This window comes from Dipodomys ordii, unplaced genomic scaffold (genome assembly GCF_000151885.1).
Source record: "Dipodomys ordii isolate 6190 unplaced genomic scaffold, Dord_2.0 Scaffold62, whole genome shotgun sequence".
Taxonomy (NCBI): Eukaryota; Metazoa; Chordata; class Mammalia; order Rodentia; family Heteromyidae; genus Dipodomys; species Dipodomys ordii.
The window spans coordinates 1,016,396-1,029,084 of NW_012267278.1; the positions used below are offsets into that span (position 1 = coordinate 1,016,396).

The 12,689-nt window shown below is 40.7% G+C and overlaps 1 protein-coding gene across 1 annotated transcript in view; it reads right to left on the bottom strand.

Annotated features, from left to right (window-relative positions):
* The window catches only part of Gpr6 (G protein-coupled receptor 6), a 13,559-nt gene extending 3,754 nt beyond the window's left edge, over positions 1-9,805 (bottom strand). Inside the window, exons 1-2 of the mRNA XM_013022365.1 lie at positions 9,709-9,805; positions 304-431 (exon numbers count right to left, since the gene is read on the bottom strand). Of these exons, the coding sequence (XP_012877819.1) occupies positions 304-431; positions 9,709-9,805 (225 nt within the window). The remainder of the gene's footprint in view (positions 1-303; positions 432-9,708) is intronic.
* Positions 9,806-12,689: the final 2,884 nt, after the last annotated feature.

Sequence of the window (12,689 nt, forward strand, 5' to 3'; positions counted from 1 at the left end):
TGGGAAGGGATGGGAAGGGGAAACAAAGGAGGAGGCTACAATGCTTGATAAGAAATGTACTCATCATCTTCCCCATGTAATTGTAACCCCTCTGATTGCACACTGCATTATGGCATTGTATGAGACCATAGTCTTGGTGGTCTAGGCAAAGTGAAAATGAACTTTTATTATTGGTGTTTATCCCACCCCTCCCTCCTGATTTCACTTTGCCTCTGGCCTCAGGGACTCAATGAGAAAAAGAAGAGAAAAACTACTCATTGTCCATGGGTCAGTTATAATTAAGTATAAGTATTACAGGCTTACCCTGTTCAACATGACCTCCAAGCCCACACTACGGCTGCCTCCATACCTTGGGGAATCTGGATTTAACCAGATGAGAAAGGCATAGATAAGGCAGTTCAGTTCTCTACTGCAATAGCTGGTGTTGGACTCTAAAATGAGATTACACCCCCTTGAAGAATTTGGAAAAAAATCAACACACCACCTTGGTTATGAATCCAAAAACTTGGCTGAATGCTTACGTTTCTGAAGTGAATGATTTGGGGTTTCAGTACAAGATTGACATAAGAGCCAGAAATTTTATTTCAGAATTGTCAGGTGTACTGTCAAACTACTGGGATGGTATATTGACTATATATTTTCCTACTAATCAGATTAAGAACAAATGAGGTCTTTAATCATAGCTTTTATAGAAGGATAGTGATCCAGTGGTCTCCTAGAATACTCATTCTGTAAATCACATGTGACATCCAGCCTAGCTTCTGGGAGGAGGGTGGCACCTCCTTATAAGGTTACACAAGATCATCCACCCTTTGATAAGAGTGGTGAATAGATTCCTCTCTCTCTTGAAAATCTAAACTGATGATGCTGTAACATCCCAGTGTTGGGCTTGGGATTTGGTAGCTGGCAATAAGGTGCTTTAACATTGGACCTTAGAGGAAACACACAACCACAGAAAAGCCAACTGGAGTGTAGGAATGAAACAGAAGTTCAGGAAGAACAGATAAAGGATCAGGTAACAGGAAGAACAGATAAAGGGTCGGGTAACCGAAAGATCACTGAGAGAGTGATCTTGGTCCTTTCATGTTGGATTCCTAGTTCTGAGTGTTCATGTCCCAGGATGCTATGCCTTTCCTTTAAATTGCCACCACAAACCTTAACCTTCAGCCACTATGAGTGGGTACTTCAAGTGGACTTTTATTCTGTGAATTTTTCACATATGACTAAAACACACAGCTAAGTGTATTATTCATGTACTAGCTTGGTTGTGATTTTGGTTGTGTTTTAGCTGCAAAATTTAGTTTCTAACTAGTGGTAACAAGTTAAACTCATGACCAACAAAAGGACAAGCTAATTATACCCTTTGAAAGGTGCTTTGGCTCTTCATATTTTAACACCATCTAGCCATCAACAGTTATATCCAGGAATTGCAACCTGTCAACCCCAACTCTTTCTCATCTCAGTTCACTGGAATTTTCTAGAAAGCTTTCTAAAACCAACAATTTCTGAATCCTTCTCTCAGAGATTCTGATTTATTTTGTCTGAAGTTATGCACAGGCATCATATTTTAAATCCCTAAATCCAGGATTGAGATTATTCATCAAAGCAGTCATATACCCTCCCACCCATATTAGTGCACTCCAGTTTGAAATAGGTACAATAAAAGAAAATTGGCAACAACCTAGCTTAAAGCTACTTGGTGTAATTTCAGGTTAGCCCACTAACCTGAAAGAGCCCCTCTGAAGACATTTTGTTTTCCACATTCACACAGAATTTCCTTTCTGTACCATGATGAAGGCTGAAATTTGGTTCTCTCTTGGCCCTGATGAACTCAATAGCCCTAAACACTGGTCCTTGATTTCATATACAGCCACTTTTGTGCCCTCTCCTGGCTTAGATTTTTGCCAAGCAATTCTGTTTTTACAAAATCAGAGCAGTCAAACTCCTTAGACCCTTATACTAAGTTGGAAAAACTTAGAGAGCTCTCTTTCTGGACATTTACACGTGTACATATACATACACATACACACAATCCTTTTCTTTGATTCTCAGAGACAAGCATTACAATTCTCTTTTGGGAAGTCTAGGTCAATCTGGTGGTTCACAGATCCTTGTGCTGGCAGGTCAGGAAGACAGCAGGTGCTTGGTGAGATGAATGAAGCTATTTATTGAGAAAGATTGTTCTGAAAAGAAGTAGAAATCATAAGAGAGCACTGAATCCTTTACATTGTCCAGATTCAGGGTTTTAAAGGATAATCTTTTAGGACACGTGCATAGGTGCATTCTATCCAAAGTGTCTCCTTTTGTTATGTTTCCATCTGTCCCTACGGTTTCCTCTCATCCTCAGCCATCAACGATATGTCATAACGTAAGGTGCTTACTTCCTTAGCATGGCCAAACACACCAGGGATGTTTGTTCTTATTTCACTCCAGGTAAGCAGTCTGCACTCTAAAGGGATGTTGTCCTTTGAGGTCAACATCACCTAATGTCCTCACCAAATTTACACAAGAAGCAGAGTCCCAATGTTAATATCACATACCACAGCATGCAGAACATTGTAGGACAGTTGGGAGTTTGGGTTTAATTCAGTTGGTGAACAAGGTTTTTTTTCTTGTTTTTGTTATTATTGTTGGTATTTTTTGTCTTTATAGGTTTTTTTGGGGAGGGTGGGGGAGCAAAAGCAAGGCACAGAAATGGAGGGAGAAAAGGTGAACAAATACAGTCATGGTATTCAATATGCACTATGTAAAAAAAAATGACCTATGCAACTTTTGGGCAGGGATGGGAGTGGGAAACTGGAGAAAAGTAGAGGAAGCAGTAACATTGTCCAAGAACAGAACTCATTACATGACTCATGGAATTGTAACCCCTCTGTACAACTCCTTAATAATAACAATAGAACTATATTTAAAAACACATCAGGAAAACTTACAGCATTTAAGATCATGGGTGTTTTTCATAAGAAATAAAAATAACAGCTGCATTTTATGGAGAAATATATAATATTATCATTTAGGTTACTGACTCTACTGAGTATGAAAATGAGAAAGTTGGTTCCACTGGTATATTGACAAAGAAACATGAAGCAGTCTTTTGATCTGCCTTGCCCTACACTTTCAAAGTAATGACACTCACTCAGTGGTTCATACCCATTATCTAATTTTATTCCTTGAAACAATCTTACGGAGTTAGGGGTTATTATCTTTGCTGCAGGGACAGCTGAGGTTCAGAGAGGTGAGTGAGTTGTCCAAGGGTACCCAGGGCATTGTAGGAGACCTGACTTTAGACTGAGTTCATTTCATTCAGTGTGCCATATTTATCAAGAGCTGCTGGGATATTAGGAGCATAGCAAGAGAGAACAGGAAGTACCCTTCCCTTCTTCTTCTGAAGCTTGGCCCCTGTGATTCCCAGGTGCAGGTCTGCTCTTTCTTTCTGCCTGGGCCATGAGGATGGTGGGAGGGTGGCGATGAGCCATATAAAAAAGGAGAGCATTACCAAGAGAGCACTACCCCACTCTGTGGGACCGATGCTTCCTCCTCTCTCAGTCTTGAATCTCTGCTTCCCTGATTACCTGAATGACAGGTGAGCAGAGGCTTGGTGATGAGCCTTCTCCTAGAATGGAGGCTCCCCTATTCCACCTTACCCTAGTGTTTCTGCTTAGAATGAGAAGAAAAGCTGCCCTTAGACTACAAGGCACAATTAAGCCAGTCTTGGTTACTCCCAGCTGTTCACTTCGACAGACTCATTGTGTACAAGATGTTGACACTCTTATGAGGAAGACAACGTAACATTGATCAATGTGTGTGACTATGTAAACTCAAATGAGTTTTACTTTGGAAAGATGGATCCAAAATGATAGAAGTTGAATTTTATAACATCAATAAGACTATAAGAAGCATTTTCTAGATGAACTGTTTATTGTAAGCTGTTTATTGCAAGATGCTTTAAAAATGTGTTGTTAACATAAAAGAGAATTTTGAAAGAAATTCATTTCCCAATATGCCGATCAGCTAGCCAGGATTGCTAACCAGACAGCAAATCTTTGTGACAACAAGCCAGTCCCAGTTAATATTTCCATTAATGTGATCTGGCACAGAGATGGTGCCAAATAAATGCTTGCTGAATAGATATTTCCAGAATTATCCACATGTGTATGTATTTTATATGAGTATATTACAAAATATGCGATGCATTATGCATATAGTATGCTGTATGTATATCTCTATAAGTATTATTTCTATACATGTACATCTTAAGACATAAAGGCTATGTTGTCAATGTTTTCTGTGTTGCACTGTAGTTATGTTTTCTTTTGCCTTGTCATCCATTTATTCAATAAACATTTACTGAGCACTGACTGTATGCTCCACTATGTTCTAGAAAATGAAGATGCCAAACTACATACCTGTCCTGAGAGACAAGTAAAGAGATTCTGTGAGAACAGCATGATACATGCTGAGACCTGATCTTAGGGGTTATGGTGATATTCAGGATATTCACTCTACTTGGAGGAATCAAAGGGCTTTTCAGGAGAGGTAGCACCAAGCTGAATCTTGAAGGAATGAGTAACGGTCACCTAGATAAGGAAGCCAGGGAAGTATTCCAGGCAGGAGAAGCTGCATGCCAAAAAGTGTCAAGTCCAGGGAGCCTGACAGAGACAAGCTACCTGACAGGGTAGTTACCCCTGGCTGGCAACTGCAGCAAAAGGGTCATATCAGAGGTAAACAGGCAAAGTCATGAAGGGTCTCCTGTGCCAGGGCTGGAAGGTTATCAGGGTGTTGGTATCAGAATTTTATTTGGGTCCCAATAACAATTGGAGAATGACTCACCAACAACTGTCTGGATGGGGAATGGATCAGAGAAAGTCAAGAGTAGAGTCAGGCAAATCTGTTAGGAAGTTGTCACAATGGTCTATTCTATAGCAGTGCTATGAAGGCTTCGTGGATGGTAGTGGTAGTAGGGACTGGAGTAGTTCATGGATCCTTCAGAGATTTTGGACATTATATTAACTAAATCAATTCTAGTTGCTAGAAGGGTAGCTCTTAAACTCTTAGTGTCATGAATTATCAAAGGATTATTTCTTTTTTTTTTTTTCTTTTTGGGTCTGGTCATAGGCCTGAACTCTGGGCCTGGGCGCTGTCCCTCAGCTCTTCAGCTCAAGGCTAGCGCTCTACCACTTGAGCCACAGTGTCATTTCTGGCTTTTTTCCTTTTTGCTTATGTGGTGCTGGGGAATCGAACCCAGGGCCTCAGGGATGCAAGGCAAGTGCTCTACCACTGAGCCACCTTCCCAGCCCCCAAAGGATTATTTCTTACAAGTCATTCAAACCAGGCCTTTCTACCTGGCAAGCAGCCCTTCAATGGCCTGCACAGGGGGACCAGTTCCCTCCTTCTATCTGGTAGCCTTATTTTCCAGGGATACTCCACACTGCCAGCATTTCGCCATACTGGAAATTTAGGAGTAAATTTCACTTGGAACCTTTACAGGTGTTTTTGGCTGTAAGGAAATAAAGATAAAAGGAGATAAACCAAAGGACAAATGCCAGTTTTCAGCTGTTAGAAGGACAGGGTTGAGGGAAAATCAAAATGGTTAACAGTTATTGAATTTGAGGAGAAACATCTAGGTGGAAGTATCCCATAGGATGGGGATTCAGGAGTCATCTGGAGCTCAGCAGAGCCTAGACTGGAAAAAGATTAGGGTATCATCATCATCATCATTATCATCATCATCGTTATGGTGGCCATCATCTAGGTATCATATGGTGTGGGTGCCATTATTACCTCCACTTTATAGAAAACTGATGTTGAAGAGGTGGAATAATTCTGCCACATGTTTGGGAAGTGAGAAAGACAGAGTCTTAACTCTATTGATCTAGTTCCAACTAAAGGAAATTGGTAAAAAAAAAAAAAAAAGAGTAAAGAGGGTCAGTTACAGTCCCTTCGGGGAACAGAATCATTGCAGGATGGAGGGAGAAAAGGGGAGCCCCAAAGAAAGTTGAGAAGAGTAGCTATTATGACAGGCCTTAACTGGAAACCCCACCTCAGTCACAGAGGAAAGAACAGGGGTGTAGATATCAGAGAGACAAGGTCTCAGGAGAGGGAGAGTCAATTTATATGCTGAAAGGGCCAATGAGGCAAGCTCAAGAAAAGAAAGGTGTTCTGTGAGCTTAGCAATCAAAATGTAATAGGTGACTGCTGAAGCCCAGAAGGGATGGGCATCCAGGTGAAAGTGGGTGAGCTGTTAACTAGAGCTGTCTATAAGGAAAAGGTTACGTTGAAGGAGTGAGCACATAGGACAGCAGTTAGACAGAAGGGTGGGTTTAAGAATGAGCTTTTCCCTTTTTTTTTTTAGTCAGTCCTGGGCCTTGAGCTGAAGTCCTGGGCACTGTCCCTGAGCTTCTTTTGCTCAAGGCTAGCACTCTACTACTTGAGCCACAGAACTACTTCTGGCCTTTTTCTGTGTATGTGGTGGTACTGAGAAATCAAACCCAGGGCTTCTAGCATGCTAGGCAAACACTCTACCACTAAGCCCAAGAATGAGCTTTTCCTTAAAAATGGAACTAATAAGAATAGGAAACTCCTGGTCTCAAGGAAAAGAAAGGAGTCGGTGAACAAAGATAGCATCTGGAAGACAGGTGACACAAAATATATGAGGAAGGAAAGACCACAATGTAGATGGGGATCACACATAACAAGTTTAAGCAAGGGACCCAGAAACTGAAGTGTTGCCTTTTCTCCCTTGTACAATTAAGGAACAAAAGTATCAAATAGTAAAGTGGGGAGATGAAGGGTGTTTAATAATGATTTGATGCCTAACAATATTACACAATGAAATATTTAATTCACCATCCAGCTACTGGGAGACGTTTTTCAATTATTTATGTTTGCTATCAGAGATAACCCTACAAAAATTACTTTCATGCACATGATTATTTTTATTTCATATGATTATATTACCATGAAAATTGTCAGCAAAGGGTATAAGCATTTTCCTAGCTCTTGAAATAAGCTGTCAAATTGCTTTTCAAGATGATGGCAGTCATTTACAATGTCAATAGCACTCTGAGTATAACAGTTTCTCTGCAGCTCTTGTAGTATTGGGTTACTTTGCCATATTCTTTTAATGCCAAGGGGCTTAAGTGGTATCTTCTTAAAGATTAAATTTATATTTATTTGATTACCAATGGCATTGAACCTTTTGTAAGGCAGTTTGCATTTCCTTTTGTGGATTATCTACACTTTACCTCGCTCTGTTAGTACTTCATGCTTTTCTTAAAGAGCTGATGAAATGTATTGAGAACATTAATTCTTTGCATGTCAAATGTGAGGGCAGTTTTCCTCATTTTGCTTTTTTAGCTTCAGTTTTGATTATTCAGGTGAATTTCACCCCCCTTTTTAAGTATCATCTTCAAATGGTTGTACAAAAGGGGCTCAACATGTCCATTTATATGTATTATGCCTCGTGATCACTCACCCCTTGCATCACTCTCCTGTCTTTCCATTTATCCCCGTGAACTGTGCTTCTATCAAGAAAGGTTTTAAAGATAATGTATACTTAGAGCCTACCCACAGAAAAACACAAATATAGCTTTAGAGTAGAGGTTTTCCCTATCATTTATTAGAGAAGAGAGAGTAAGGAAACCTGAAGAGATAGAGGTTCTTGGTAGGCGTTGGGCTCTGGAAGGCTGTTGCCCCCATTTTTTGGTCTGTCAGATGGCCCCATTTTTCTGGTGACAATTGACCTAAGAATGGTGTTGGCACATGAAGACTACATAGCCTTTGGGCAGAGTAGGAAGAATATAGCTTTCAAGCGCTGGCACAGAGTTCCGCAAGAAGACTGGGGACGCGGACTAACTGAAAGGGAATGTAATAGACTAGATGATTGGACAGCCCCACTGCATGAGTACAGGTAGAAGACCATCCATGAACAGGTAGCATCTAGGTGAAGTACAATCCTTTGCAAATTTGAGTTTAAACAGAGAAAAATAATTACAAGGAAAAGATGAGGACAGAAGAGTCACATTTATTTAGTCCCTTGCCATGGACCAGGCACAATGTAGGACAATTTACATGCAGGATTATCATTGAATCCACTCATGCTCCAGTGGGACCATTTTTATTATTCTCATTTAACATACAAGGAAACCAACGTTCAAAGGGTTAATAGCATTCACCCTCACTCCCACACCCCAAACACACATCTGTACTAGGGTTGAACTCTGAACCTTACAGTAGGCAAGTATTCTATCATTTGAACCCCAACCCCAACCCTTTTGTTTTTAGTTTTTCAGATGGAGTCTAATACTAACCTGGGTCCTGCATTAGCTAGAAACCATAATCCTATCTCTGCTTCCTGAATAGCTCAGATTATAGGCATGAACCACCATGTTTGGTTTATGCTATTCATTATTAAACAGCTTATAAGAGCTAAAGTTCATTTGGCTCTCAAAAGCTCTTTTTGTGTAAAAAAAAAAAAGTCTCAGCTTTGCAAAAGGGCCTGAGGTGATTTGCTGCAATGTATGGGACAGGCGGGAGGAATATCTGTAGAAAATGGGAAATGGGTTATGGAGAGAGATGCAAGTGCAGTAGAGGAGTTGGGATTTCATGTAAGAGGAAGCATGGATCACAGGGGAATTCTAAGCAGAGTTGATTTGCATAGCTAGATGCTGTAGGGAGACAGCCAGAGAGAGGTAGGCAGAAAGTAAGATATTTTCCTGTGACACACTTGTGGGTACTGAGCAGATAAAGCAGGTTTATTAAATGAGAGCAAACGGGAACTGATCTTTCTGAGCTGCTGCAAAGATAACTCACTGCTCTGGATGCTGATCTGAAATGTAATCCCCTGATCTTTTGAGAAAGATTCTAAATCCTAGGAGAAGTTGTCAGGGGAATAAAGCCCTAAATATCATAACAACAGACTCTATTCAATAAATTTCCCCAAATATCATGAGCTCAGCTCTCCAGTGAGCAGCACTTGAAGGTTGGCTGGAGATGAGAAGTCGGTCAGCAGTGATTTGTGGCCTCCTGGCCCCACTTCCTCCCCCGCCCCTGCATATAGTGGAGTCCCACCAGGGATTCACTCTTTACCTCTGCAAATCTAGGACTATATACATGCCAGGTGTACTTATATATGCCTGGGATCTTGCCCTTTTGCAAATTTCAACTCCTCTCACTTTTTTGGCTAATGTGGAATTGTGTTCCTGACCTCCAAACAGTAATGCATTAAGCAAGAGTTATTTATTCGAATGACTTGTGTACATACTTAGTTTATTAGGTGAAAATGTGGATTCCTTTTGAGCTTGTAAAAACAGATAACTATATACATATACTCGTAAAAAAGATATGTACAAAATGAGAACACGCATGGTGTGAACATACTCTGTTTTGTAAAAGAAATCATACAACACCTGCACATGTATGGACACACACACACATACACGCACACATCCAGCACATCATATCAAAATGTCAACAGTGATTACCTCTATGTGATGGCTATTTTACTCTTCTTAAAAATTTATCAAGGAAACTAATAGCTCTTTTCCAATATCTACTTTCTCTTTTCCCTGTAATAGTAGAATCTCAAATTTTAGTTGGGCACATGACCCTCTAGAATAAATGCCACACTTGTAGTCCTCATTTGCAGCTAGGTATGGTCATGTAACTGCTTCTTATTAGTGAGATATGTGTACCTGTGCCACATCTCACCTTCCAGAAAATTTCCTTGAAAGGAAGAAGCTTGCCTTTCTTTGTCTCTTTTCTGCTTCTTACTGGATGTCAGCATGGTGGCAAAATCGGAAGCCATCACCCTGGATCCTAAAATAGAAGCTGTAGGCTGAAGATGTTGCAGAAAGGAGGAGGAAGTCTGTGTCCCTAATACTTGGGGAGCCACCATTCCAGTCCTAGATAGCCTATATATCCATAAGACAGAAGTATTTTCCTCTTCTGTCTTATTTAAGTCATTGCTATTTTGAGTTTTCTGTCATTTTGGAAGCAAAACTGAATCCCAGGCAACCCATTTATATATTTGTAAAGCTACAAAATACATAGGATTATATTGAGAATTCAAGACCGACTCTTGTACATAGAATTATTTTTCTAGCTGTGAAAATTTTCACTGAAACCACTTGTCTCAAGTTTCAATCATATCTGTTCTAGAACTCCAGTCAAAGTGCATCAAATCAGCACTTCACTCCAAGCTCAGGTGTTTTTTGTAAATTTTTATAGCAAGGACATATTGTCCCATTCTTGGCCCATGGACTGTCTTGATTTTAATTCAAGAGGCATCACAACTGTTCTAGGAATAAGATATTGATTGTGGTTCTGCTGGTGACCTTAGGATATTTGTGGTAGTCTTCTAAGTGACTGGAGACACTTTCATTTAAGAAAAAAATGAAAGTTGAAATGGTCAAGGCAGCTCTTTCTCCTGGCCAAGTGAACAGCTTCCACTAATGTATCAAGACTGCCTGTAGTGCAGCTCTGGGTGGCACTTGCTTGGTGTGGGTATATGGTGCACATGTGTGCTGTGTGGCGTTCTGGGATCTAGAGCACTTACATGTTTTGTGGGCGTGTTTACCTTGTACATTGTAGAGGGGTGTAGGTATAAGGGGATGTGTGTGTGTTTGCATACAAATAATGTGTAGGCATGTGCCCCCAGCATCTATGCATGTGTAGGGACATGTACAAAACAGCAAAGAAACATCTCATAGTATAGATGGCTAAAGGGTGTTGCACTGACATACAAGTCATGCCAGGGAAGAACTCCACCCCAGTTTCACCTCCATGTATCCATTCATTCCTAATACTAACGTAATGTTGACACAGCGCTTGGTTATCTAAACGGTAGGCCAGTATCTGCAATTCAGTTTTAGGTTGGCTTCAAGTCAGCTACTATGTTTGCTTTTGTTGCTCCAAAAGAGTACAAGTCCATTATTTTAAATTATTTTTTTCTAGGCATTTGCTTACACCTCATGGAGAAAATTATCCTGAAACATAAGGAATTCTTGAAAGAACAACAAAAAGGGGGAGAGTATCAGATGAAGAAAAACAGATGCCAATGAAATACAGAACTGACATTATAGCAATTCTCAAATATTGGTGTGAACAATGTTTTCCAGCATCTCACATGTCACCCAGCATGTCCCCGCAAAGAACACACAATCTAGTGGGGGCCCCTACTAGTCAAACTGCTGCGCCCGAGCAGGCCAGGGTTCACAGGGACACTCTAAAAGGGAAAGGGAGTCACTCTGTGAGAGTATTGGAGGATTACATGTCCACACGCTTTGAGATTCCTGACTGCACAGGACTGTGCTGATCTTCTGAGATTTCTTTCACACAGAATACAAAGGTTCCCATAATCTTGAAGGAGCCTGGGAACACCCATACTGTTGTAAATGAGGTCCAGCCTATCCCTAGGTGACGCTGTTATGAATTTGCTTGTGCTACACTGGCCACTTTCAGAGGAAGAAGAGGAGGAGGAAGTGTGCATAGGCAGGCATCTTAAAAAATTCTAGAATCTTCTGGCTGGTTTTGACCACTTGTAGGGATGTTCTCAGACTGCAAACATGAGCCTATTAGCATTCTTATTATGCCTACAACCTAATGAGGAATAGATAATTACTCATTTTAAACTGAGACTCAACAGCCCTTGTCCAAAGGCATGCCGGTTGTAGGTGTCAGTATTGGCATGTGAACCTAGGCAGTTTCATTCCAGAACTCTATTTCCTTCCTTTTTCTCTTTCTTTCCTTCCTTTCTCTTTCCCTTTCCCTTCTCTCTTCTTTTTTCCTTCCTTTCTCTCTTTTCTTTCTTTCCTTCCTTTCCTCCTTCCTTTCTCTCTCCTTCCTTCTTTCCTTCCTTTCTCTCTCCCTTTCTTTCTTTCTTTCCTTCCTTCCTCCCTCCTTTCTTGCTTTCTATTCTTCCTTTCTTTGTTTTTGTTCTTTCTTTCACCTGTCCTGGGGCTTGAGCTCAGGATCTGGGCGCTCCCCTTGAGCTTTTTTTTGTTCAAGGCTGGCACTCTACCACTTGAGTCCACTTCTGGCTTTTTTTGGTAGTTAATTGGAGATGTGTCTCTTGGACTTTCCTGCCCAGGATGGCTTTGAATTGAGACCCCAGATTTCAGCCTCTTAGGTAGCTAGGATTATAAGCATGAGCCAGCAGTGTCTACCTCCTCTGCTTTTTTCCCCCTTCTCCCACTAAAAGCTCACACTGGGTTTTTAGTTCTTCCTCCAGTATAGTGGACATGCCTGCTCCTGACCTAGCATCTTTGCATGCCCACTCTTTCTGCCTGAAGTGCTCTTGTTTGTTTAATGTTTAAAATTATCCTTACGTTATTGTAGAAAGGAGTTGTTGCCATTTAACAAAGTAGTTTATGAATACATCTTGATCAACATTACCCCTGCAACATTCTATCCTTCCTTCCCTTGTTTCTTAATTTTGTGGTATATACAATGACTTCTTGATTACATTCTACCCTCCTTCTCCCTTCATTCATCTACCTCTCACCCCTTGGCTCTACCTTCTCTCTTGTATGTGCTGGTGCTAATTTTGGTGGCTTTGACCCATTGTGACAAAACTTCCTCACATCCCCTAAGTCTTTGCCTTCTCAGCAAAGAACAACTGTGACCACTCTTTCTTAGTTACAACTTATTCCCCCACCCTGCTCTTCATATCTCCTCCCCATTTCCTTTCT